Source organism: Argentina silus (genome assembly GCF_951799395.1).
Source record: "Argentina silus genome assembly, chromosome: 4".
Lineage (NCBI taxonomy): Eukaryota > Metazoa > Chordata > Actinopteri > Argentiniformes > Argentinidae > Argentina > Argentina silus.
In genome coordinates, this window is record NC_139658.1 from 16,406,064 (window position 1) to 16,417,547 (window position 11,484).

Genomic DNA, 11,484 nt, shown 5'->3' on the forward strand with positions numbered 1-11,484 from the left:
CACACACACTCCCAGTCATGGTTGAGTGTCGTAAGGATCACTGAATTGGGCTATTGAACGGATTATATTTCTGTGTTAGTGGATATTGAGGACCTCAGATTTAGAAATGGAGGTGAGTGTTGCACCTGCTGTATTGTTGGTAACTTATGATTGTAAAATATTTCATGAGTTGAGTAACTCAGAAATGAATAATTCTATGCATAGTGTAAAGTAACCTGTACAACATTTTGTAAAATGATGTTACTCATTGCTGTGGTTATGTTGCCCGTCCAAAAGAATGCTTGCTTGCAGACCACCTGCTTGGATTTCACTTAGAGTTGCGCTGTCAGCTACCTACTATTTCCATACACAGAGCCCTGCGCCCCCACCTCAACTCTACTGTGTGTAATCTGATAGTGTTGCTCCTCAGAGAGAGTGCTGAGAATTGGACTTTATGGGCCTCATTAAGACACAATCCTTTGAAGCTATATGAAATCAAGCTGCTATACAGTGTAATAGATCAGTGGAGTGTTTAAGCTACATTTCTAAAGTGGTCTTATTTTGTGAAGCTTTGGTGAGTCAATTGGAAATTTGAAGCAGTGTTATTCACAGATACAATTCGATGGAAACTGATGTTACATGCAGTGCGAATGAGGAACCTTTACTGAGATCTGTGTGACATCCTGTAGAGTATGTATTTCATTCTTGTGTTTCTGAACCATAATGCTCCCTGTACTGCAGGTCCATTTGATCGAAAACAGTCCATCTTAACTCATAACAGTGGGGAAAGTTAAATGCATGCATACACTCAAACATAACTACTGATAAATTATTTTATTTGTTAATGCAACTACTGAATACATGATTTCATTTTGGTCAGCACTATTATTCTCCACTGTTAAAGATGCAGCATTAAGAGGTCGGATGCAGTTTTTGCACATGTTCCTGTGCAGACATCTTTGTGTTTCTGAGGGAGCTATTGACTGGACCTGTGTCTGGACTGATTCCTGTGCAGACATCTTTGTGTTTCTGAGGGAGCTATTGACTGGACCTGTGTCTGGACTGATTCCTGTGTCCCTCTGTCCAGCCTGTTGGCTAGTGAGCCCCAGCTGGGTTCATTCTGTCACAGACCTGATTGGATATGGCAGGAAGTTGTGTGGAATCTTGGGAGTTCCACAGTTCCCAGCTGGTGAGAGATGGTGTAAACTGAGTACAGTATGTATCCATTTTTATGTTGCTATAGTCAATTGGTAAAACATTCATATACAACACTTATTTAGTGCTTATTCTGTGAATAAGTACAAAGCCTGCAGTATGTAGTTAAGTTGCTTACTATCACTGGGTGTAAAACAATCTTTTTTTTTTTTTTTAAAGTTACTAACTTACTTTCTATATGCTGTTAAAGGCATTATTTTTCAAAGATTTTGTTACAGGTACGTAATTCTGAAAATGTCTGCTTAGCACTTGCAGAATAAGGAACTAATAATTTCTAATGATAAACATAAGTTAAGTGTTAAAGAAGTGTTAATAGCAGAGGTTAGATCCATATTTAATACTACTACCTCTTAGGTATCACATTTCCAGATACTAAAATGCAATCTGAAACTTTGCAGGTAACACTATATTTCAAGGTCTACTCATAAACTGTTTGTAAATCATAGTTTTTATCCAGGTTGTTAACCATCAATAAACTGTTAACAATTAGATATTAATCAAATGTAATTTATTTGTATTTAAATGTAAACCATTTATTTTGAGGACCTGTAATCATCTATGAAACAACAAGCAGCCCGATGATGTAATAATTTTGCAATAATGCTTAGCAGCTCATGAACAGACCTTAAAATAATGTTACTGACTGATGTCATACGTTTTGCTACACAGAGAAACCCATAATGTCATTATGTATGGTACCCTGAGAACATCCATTCTTATCTCCCTAGAGAGCCAGACCAAGGGAAGGGCTCCATCTTGCAATACAGTGCCGTGTTTACTGTGAAGTGGGTCATATCAGTAATACACAGAACTAGACAAGGGAAGGGAAATGTATCATCACAGCATTTTCTCACCATTATAAAATGCTAAGAATGAGCTCATCTCAGTGGATGTTTTTTCAACAAACTCAGCTCCCACCAGTTTGATTTGTGGTTAATTGTCATGAGCAATGTCTTTTTCCGTTCTTTTTTTTGTATCAGAAGTCATTGGTTGTCTAGCACTATTTTAGGATATGCGAAATGTTGGGTCATTAATGACCAACACAGTGTTTCTGTTTTTAACATCTTACAGCAGGAGTCAACGGTTAGTCATGAGTGGGGTTGGTTACACAACTAGAGGCTAGTGTGGAGAAGTGGAATCAGCTTCCTCACTACCTACTCAAGGAAGTTGAAATAAGCATGACTTATTTGGCCCCAAATCTTCATCTGCCTCTTCTGAGTAGATGTCCTTGACCCTGATCATGATTCTACTGTATGTCCTTCACTGTGTAGAACATGCTGTGACTGACCAACCATAAGAAATTCTATACACTATTATTATATGGCTGTGTTGTAAGTCGCTTTGGATAAAAGTGCCTGCGAAGTGTCCAAAATGTAAATGTAAAATGTGGTGGTCATGGTGTTTTGCTTGACACACACTAATAAGTTTCAGAGATTAGTATAGGGCCAGTGCAGGAAGGGGTTAGCACTGTGGGGGGAGCATGGTAAAAATAAATAAAAAAAATAGCAGAAGGTCAGGAAGTCCTTTAAATAAAACCAGAGGGTGAGCAGAAGATAAAGCATCAGAAGCACAGAGCGCTCTGCTCCCTTCTAAGTACTGTATACTGTACTGCATTCTGGGCCTCTGCACATTACACTTTACACTATATGGTGGCCCTTCACTATAAATGTTCTCTAATGTCATCAATGTCTGAGGCAGCATCACATATTTAGCTCTGTCTCAAATAATGTATTCTGCAATCTTTCTTATAACAATTTTGAGTATTTAACCAGTATATTTTCTAAGAATGCTCACGGTTGTCTATGAAATGTCCCAGGAAGTTCTCATCAGCCGTTTGAGTTTGTGTATGATATCTGACATAGTTCTCAACAGTTCACATACAGGAAATACCAGGGCAGCAGGAGGGGGGCAATGTCACTGTGACTGTCACTGTGGAGCCTGAATTAGTCTCAGTAGCCTCTTCTTCAATTTGTTTGGATTGGAGTTTGGGTTAAAAGAGTGACTTTCCACTGAACACAATAACATTTCCTAAACACTTTATTGATGAGTTCACTGAATTTAATTTGATGATGCATGAGAATATCAGGTTGTATTTTCAAAGTGTGAAAGGTGATTTTGTCATTGATACCTGTTGATACCATTGATACCATTTACTCATACATTACATACCGTATCATGACAAGTTATTTTAAGGCAACAACAATTTCCTGCATTCTCTCTCTCTCTCTCTCTCTCCCTCCCACTGTGGGAATGTTTTATATGACACATTTACAGGCTAACTTCCTGTCCTAATATGAAGAGAAATTGACTGAACTATGCGCTGTCTTGCAGATACCCTCCCCCACTGTTTAAATATTTACTGTTTGTGAACAGTATCCCATGTGAAAATATGATACTCATTTGAATGGCCATACTGAATATCACTGTTTATCTCTGTGTGAGAAAATGGGGCGATCCATACTGCGTTCTCCATTGCACCATCACATGTGTAGACATTTCAGTCCTTTGACATCTGTCTGAAAAACCTTTCTACCCACCTCCTTGGGTCCTTTGCTGGCGTTGCCATTTCACTGATCGTATAACAGACAAGGTGCTGACCTGACCTTGGGGTCACGCCCAGGCTGTCAAAGAGTGAGAGGCCAAAATGAGTAAGGACCGAATGGTTCCCACACTGTTTTCCACTGACCAGAGGGTCTCTGCCAGAGCCTTGGAGGTGGACATGGTGTGTGGAGAGCAAGACAATTTCCAGTCAATAGCTCCCTCAGAAACAAGACAAGTCCCAAACCCAAAGCTGAAACATAACCTAATATGAGTTATCCCATAAAAACACACATAAAACCAACTCATGTAGTGTTCACTTTTCTTTTTTCTTTTTTCTTTTTTATTCTTGTGATCGACCAGACTGTGTTCATTTGTGAACAGGGTTGAGGAGACGGGAGAGTAGGAGAGGCGAAGGGAGAGAGAGAGACAGCTGTGTAGCTAAAGTGCTGAAGCCAGCTGTCGGAGTCTGATCTGCACAAGCAGGCGTGTGCAGGAATCCAAAAGACTCACAGCTGAATTTGACCCCTCTTTACTGTACTCGTTGACATAAACAGAGACAGGCACACAGGAAAGCAAAACATAAACCTGTGTTCTGATACATTCAGAATCATATAATGCCTACTTGGAGAGTGAGTGATTATTAAGGTCACTACTGCCAATATCTCCCCTTTTACTCACCTTTTTTAATTGTAGATATTCACAGAGAGAGATGACCTTAAGACCGAAAATAAAGTGTTATCACATGTTTTATGTTTTTAGTATGAGATATCTAACATGAAACCCAAATTCCCCTGATGCAGAAATCCCCCCACCTCACCACTGACATCATAACTACATTAAAATGATTGAAACTTTGTTGAGCCTGGATACCGGTATGAGTAATGACCTTATAGAAAATGCAAAACACACAACATGCACATACCATCTTTTATTGCCTTTATCGTTGAGTTGTATGTTGAATACACAAATGAATGATGACACTTAGTTTAGTGTTTTGTGCTGATCTCTTTTGAGAGAGGATAGCTGCCAACATGATGTGACACAGGGAAAGTATAATGAGGTGAATGTTGGAAGCAAAGCTGTCAACTGACCCTATTTACATGTGGAGCTGCCTGGCATGACTGTAGCATGACCCAGAAGCTTATGGGGGGAGTTTTCTGAGTCTTGATGGGGGAGGGGTAGGAGGGCCTGTGGCCTGCTGTGGTCAGTAAGCAGGGCCTGTGCTCCAGAGGGCTGGCAGGCTTGCACTCTAACAGGTGCAGAGCGTGTCAGGCTCTGATGGTGAATGGGACCTTTGTTATGGAGGATTCACCCACAGAAAGATGGCAGCACCATGTAAGGCAGTGCCAGCAGCCTAGACTTATCAGCTGAGGGTGGAGGGGAGGGGAGGGAAGGGGAGGGGAGGAAGTGTGTGCGTGCGTGCGTGCATGCATGCGTGCCACTGCCACTGTCCCCTCACACACACCACAAGGGCCTTTGCATTCAAGTAATTCAACAGACACTCAGAGGCAGTAGGCTTCAGCAGTACCACATGCCCCGCTTCTAAGCATTCAACCATCCCTGTTACTCATATTATCCTATAATGCCAACAGCTAGATAATAATAATACATAATACATACATAATACATGTACATAATATACACACACAGTATGTGTGTCAGAGCTGACACAGAGGAGCTCAGGAGAGTCTGTCGGCGGAGTGTGGCAGTGGGTGACTGCTGGCACTGTGGAATGTCTCAACACATGGGATGGGCTTTACAGGGACGCGTGCAGGGGGAACAAGTACACAAGCAACGTGTGTGTGTGCATTTATTTACGTGCATGTGTGTCCAGGGAAAGGCTGAGTGTGCTTAAATTCCAAAGGCAGCAGTTATCTGTCATGTTTAAGAATGGATTTGTGAGTGAGTCAAATAAGCCATCAAAAAAAACACTTGATATTGTATTCTGCACAATGTATTTTTTTAGATTGTGAAGATATATATTTCGGCCTATATGAGGAAGCTTTGTGTTGGCTGGTTTCCTTTTATTCGTCAGAGGTAAACACTAGCAGGAACTGAAAATACATGACATAAAAAGATACCATTCTTGCAGAACACCTGTACTGTGTGTGAGAATTTGTCTTATCTTAGAATTAGACCGAGAATGAATTGGCTTTCTCCCATCTGTCTTATTGTTGTCTGACTTCATGGCTTCATGGCTCTCTGAAAGGATTTCTTTGTAAAATTTACACAATTGAATTGTGAAACAAACCGCAGTACCACTTCTTTGTATGAGGAAACTTTCAAGGACCACAGCACCACAGCTGCACAGCAAAGCAGTGCCTAGCTACGCACTGACCCATTGTCTTCCCCTAACAAAGACTGTGTCCAACACCTCTGCCAGAGATGGTCATTGACATGAGTTGACAACAGAGACAAATGTCACTGGCATTGAAAAAGAAAAATAGGTTGAGCAATATAAACTATTGTCGTGGCAGTTTGTCTTGCACATTGTTTTCTGAGTGACCTTTTATGTGCACTTTTTCTGACCTCTCTTGTGGAACTGTGTACTCTGTTCTTTTTCCAGAAGCTCCTTGCAAAGGCTCTCTATGATAACACCGCAGAGTGCCCTGATGAGCTGGCCTTCCGAAAGGGTGACATTGTCATGGTGATGGACCAGAATGTGGTCGGTAGTAGTGGATGGTGGAAGTGTTCTCTGTATGGACGTCAAGGACTGGCTCCTGCAAACCGGCTGCAGCTCCTGGCCAAGTCCCAGGGAGACGTGATTGGCCGTGGAGCTGTTGTGGGCTCCCTGAAACACAGTGAAAAGCCCAAATCAGCAACCTCTCAAAGCTGTGACAGTCCACAGAACATCTACCAAATCCCCAGTGTGCCCAGACTCTCAAGCAGCCCATCTTATGTCCGCATGGACAGAATCTATAAGGTCCCCACCACTCCTTTGTCTGCTTCTAAGATTCATGTCCCTTCCCCACTAAAACACAGCACAGAGGTACTGGAAGGCAACAACTCCCCATCCAAGGTAAGGCTTCTTTTTTTATGCTCAGATATACAGTAACAGGTTGGTTTTGTGTTGATGCAGAAATTAACAAAAACACATGCCTAAGTTAAAGAGGGCAGACATCAATCTGACTGTTGCTCCCCTTAGCATGGTTGGTCCCCTTCTTTTGGAAGTGTTAACTCTCCTCATGATTAGGGAGGTAGACTGTGTATGAAATGCAGCGTTCGGAAGCCCCCGCTGGCAAAAGCGCTTACAGATGGGGACCAGGGGCCTCTCTATGGGGACAGGCATGCAGCATGGGGCCTTTATGGGCCTGTAAAAGAAGAGCAGAGAGAGACTTCAGACACCACTAACTGCAAACAGCAGTCAGTGCTGCCAAGGACCCCAGAAAGAGAGAGGTGTCTGTGCGGGTGCCTGTGCAGCTGAGGGTGGGACTGGTCTGTCCACATGTTCACCATTTCCTCTCCTGCTCCGGGGGAGGCCTGTTCTCCTCTACAGTAGCCATCTAAGAGTCAATGAGCAGCATGGTTTCAATTATAGAACTGGGTTAATTGGCAAAAATGCATGCATAATGGGGATCTCTGGCACTTAGGGGGTTTGGGAGAAAACATTATCCTCATAAAGGCGATAATATATGAGGTCACTGAGGTGGACACATCTATGATCAAAGCGATGCAAGTGAAGCCAATCAAGCTAATATTATAGCTTGTGTTGTTAACAGGCATCGGTTCCCAGTGTACTCTCCAGTCCCAAGGGGGAGGTCTACGATGTCCCAAGCCTCACCAGACGAGCCTCTCTGATCACTGTGAGTCTTTACAAACATAATGAATAAGTCTGAGGTATTGCATCCATAAGATATTTCATCAGTGTTGCACTTTTAAACTAGGAATTAAGGGAGAATTTGTATCTTGCATGTATAAAGTTGAAAAACGTTCTGAAGAAATCATGTCATGACAGGTATCAGCACCGCGGACTTTGACACGGAAGGCCTCCCTTATGCCCACCTCAGAGCTGGAGAGGAGCTTCGACACTCTTGGGAGCATGAGGCGCAGCAGTATGAATGTATGCACTTTACATTTCACAAGTGAACAAATGCCCTACTTATTTTTCTATCACATTGAGTCCATGGTAACCGGACATGGTATAGTAGTACCACAGGTTTAATTCACTCAGTGAATTCCTTTTAAAAGCTTTCTTCTGCTGTTTTTTTCATCTGATGTCTTTGAAAAAGGAACTGCAACAAACAGCTGTCAATATTTTTCATGAATCAGTTTCAAATATGCCAAATATCCAAATATATTATTCCAGATTATATTTTACATCCACTGTATATACTAATGATACAGGTGTATACTACACTGCTCATTAGGAAATGGTATTGTCCATCCCTGAAAATCCTTTATGTGATGTCTGTGATCTACTGTATATTCAACATTACCTGCATACCCTCTCAGGTGTATGCTGTCCCACCATCTGTGTCCCAGGAACCGAGCTATGACATCCCTGTGCCCTCAACCACTGAGGCCCAACAGAGACTGGCAAGTGGGTACAACACCCTTCCTAACCCTCGCAAGTCAGAGTGGATTTATGATGTGCCCGTGTCACCTGAGCAGCCAGGTCATGATCAGGGCACCATGCCCACCAAAATTATGAGCAGTGGGAGGCAGCTCTACGACACACTGCCAGCACGTGTCTGGCCTTCACAGAGCATCATCTCAGCACAGTCCCTCTATGACATACCAAAACCCAGCTCATCTCAACGATCACCCCAAGACGACCCCAACCCACTCAAAGTGCTGCCGAGAGCTCCCCTCTATAGCAAACTACCTGGACATAATCAGTTAGAGGACTGTGTGTATGCAGTACCACCCCTGGAGCAGCCTTCTATTCAGGGCCTCAGCAACTCCCACAGAGGCCACGTGCCCCTGGAGTGCCGGAGAGACACTGGCCAAACGTATGACCACCCTCATGGGCGGTTGCAGCGGGGCAGGATGGTCCGGGTGACTGCTTCTCTCCATAGCAGGCCAGGGAGTGGAGAGTCACTGCAGGAGGAGGAGGAGGAGGAGGAAGAGAGAGTCAGAGCTCCCCACCTGTCAGCAGCTGACAGTCAGCGCATCAGCACAGCCTCCAGCTCCTCCAACAGCTCCTGTGACTCCCTGGTCCTGAGCTCCTCCTCTCCAGAGCCTCTGCGTGAGGTCACCCTCAGCCAGGAGGAGGCGGGCCGCAGGCTGCTGGAGCTCCAGGAGGTCGTGTGCAAGGCGGTGCCCAGGCTTATGGAGTTTGTCAGCAGTCGCTGGAGGACCAAGGAGCACCTGGGAAAACACCTGGAGGAGATCAGGGCTGCAGCTGAGGGCATCACATGCTCTGTCACATGCTTTCTGAACTTTGCCCTGGACGTGAAGGGTAATGCCCAGCATCTGAATGATGGCAACCTACAGGCCAGGCTCTACAAGCAGCTGTGCATCGTTGAGGACTCAGGTCTCATCCTGCAGCAGGCTGTGACTGCTCTGAGTGTGGCTGGCTGGCCTCTCGATACTCTGTCCCAGGACCCCGGGCAGGCACAGACACCTGACCAGCTAGAGCGCTTTGTCATGGTGGCCCGTACTGTACCAGAGGATGTAAGGCGCCTTGTGTCCATCTTGAACGCCAATGGGAAGCTTCTATTCAGACCTGCTCAGAGAGAGCCAGAGAAACCCACTACCACAAGTCAGTTAGAGATGAAGAAGAGGAATGATGAGAGTGAGCAAGGGGATGACTCCGTGGAAGATGACAATGACTATGTACAGCTACAGGTGAGTGCTCCTTTACCAATTGATCTTTCAAAAGTTGAGGCGTTGTTACGATATATATTGATTGTCATATATATATTATGTCCCTGAATTTAGAATGTACAATTATATTCCTTGTTGTTATGTTTTCAGACTAAGAAGGAGTTTGAAAAGCAACAACAGAAGAAAGCACAGGGAAAGCCTAAGGCAGATATCACTGGAGGTTCCATAAAGGCACAGGTGAATATTTTCTCTCCATCACAAGTGATATATAATCATCGTGCAGAATACAACAAACAAACAAACAAACATATCATATTGTTGACATATTTGATCATGTAACTTGCTATCAAATACATACTGAGGTACAGTTTAAAGACATGCTCTAAAACATACAAAAGCTACTCAATTGCTCCAGATATTAGTGTCCTTTCCTTGTAATTACAGGTAGTCTGCACAACTTTTTCTTTATTTCTTCCTCTGTAAGTGATTTTCCCTGAGGGAACAGGATGTCTAAGCACCCCCCTCCCTCCCCTCTCTCATCCCCTTCTCTGCTTCACAGGAGGATCAGACACAACGTTCCTCTGAGCCCCAGGTCTGTGTCAATGGACTCAGAAAAAACTCACGAACAGAGCACTGCCGTCTGTACTTCGGTGCTCTACAAAAGGCTATCAGTGTGTTTGTGAGCAGCCTGCTGGAGGGCCAGCCACCGGAGAAGTTCATCTCCCACAGCAAGCTGGTGATCATGGTGGGCCAGAGACTGGTGGACACCCTCTGCAGGGAGGCCCACAGTAGAGAGGCTAGCCAGAGCCTGCTGTGTAAGAGCAACCACCTGTGTGCACTCCTGAAGCAGCTGGCTGTAGCCACCAAGAAGGCTGCGCTGCACTTCCCAGACAAACAGGCTCTGGAGGAGGCCCAGGACTTTGCAAAAGAGCTTGCCCAGCGAGCACAGCACTTTCGTATATCGCTTGATCTCTGAGAGCTACCAGTTCTCTAGAGCAAATGGCATACTGCCCTCTATCAGTTTCAGTGAAGTAGACACTGACAACATCAACAACCGCAATCAATCAGTCTGAATTGTCACTGTTGTGAACAATCTATCTACAATCTATGAAGCTTCACTGGCCTAAAAAGTGGTCTCTTTTTAGGTATCAATAGTTGATGTTTTTTGCTATGGTTTAGTGGATGCATATGAGCTACATAATGTTACAATGGTAATGTTTTAGAGAGGAAAAACAACAATGATTATGATAAGCAGTTCTAATTTTGAAGATATGATTTATAGAAGGTTTGAGTTGACCTGTTGATATAATCCATATTTCATTGCTAACAGTACATTTCCAAATTTCCATTACATTAGCATACATTGGCTCAAAAATAATATTGCCAAAGCATCAGCGGATTTGAATAAAGACTTGCACATCAGTTAAAGCCAAATCTAAAAGGAATTTACCCAGGCATAATGTCTGTTCCGTATAACAGTATATATTAAATGTAATAAATGTTTGTATAGTTGTCTGAATACAATATTTTAATATTTTGTGTATTGTTTTTTGTGCAATTTACCTATACCAAATCTGATCAGTTAACTTCTACCAATTATTCCTCTTGTATATCCAATGTAAATAACCCTATCAAAGTACTGTTTTGTGCATTCCCATCATATTGTTGAAATAGAAAACATAGAAAGAAAGAATACATTTTACATTTCAATTATATTATAAATAAACTACTTTCAAAGGTCTTCAATGTTCTTGTTTCATTAATTCACTGCAGTTTTTAATTCACTTCAGTCTTCGACTGGGAACCTGAAGAACACCCTTTTGGGGTTTATCTTGAACCTTCTGTGGAAAGGGTTCTATATGGAACCGAAAAAGGTTCTACATAGAACCCAAAAGCTGAAGAACCCTTTTAGGTTGTAAGTAGACACTACTGTACACTTTTTCTCAAAGTGTACAGCAGGTAGAAGACACACAACACAGA

The 11,484-nt window shown here is 43.1% G+C and overlaps 1 protein-coding gene across 1 annotated transcript; it reads left to right on the forward strand.

Annotated features, from left to right (window-relative positions):
- Window positions 1–52: 52 nt before the first annotated feature.
- On the forward strand, window positions 53–11,156 carry cass4 (Cas scaffold protein family member 4). Its single transcript, XM_083668489.1, has 7 exons — window positions 53–112; window positions 6,302–6,754; window positions 7,455–7,538; window positions 7,691–7,795; window positions 8,188–9,525; window positions 9,655–9,741; window positions 10,064–11,156. Exons 1-7 carry the CDS (start codon window positions 107–109, stop codon window positions 10,478–10,480), a joined length of 2,490 nt encoding a protein of 829 aa, XP_083524615.1. The 5' UTR covers window positions 53–106; the 3' UTR covers window positions 10,481–11,156.
- Window positions 11,157–11,484: the final 328 nt, after the last annotated feature.

What these genes read in the sequence shown, in the direction of transcription:
- cass4 (XM_083668489.1), top strand. An exon ending in GCAACAACTCCCCATCCAAG is followed by an intron (nt 6,755 to 7,454) that starts GTAAGGCTTCTT and finishes TGTTGTTAACAG; the next exon opens with GCATCGGTTCCCAGTGTACT. An exon ending in GAGGTTCCATAAAGGCACAG is followed by an intron (nt 9,742 to 10,063) that starts GTGAATATTTTC and finishes TCTGCTTCACAG; the next exon opens with GAGGATCAGACACAACGTTC.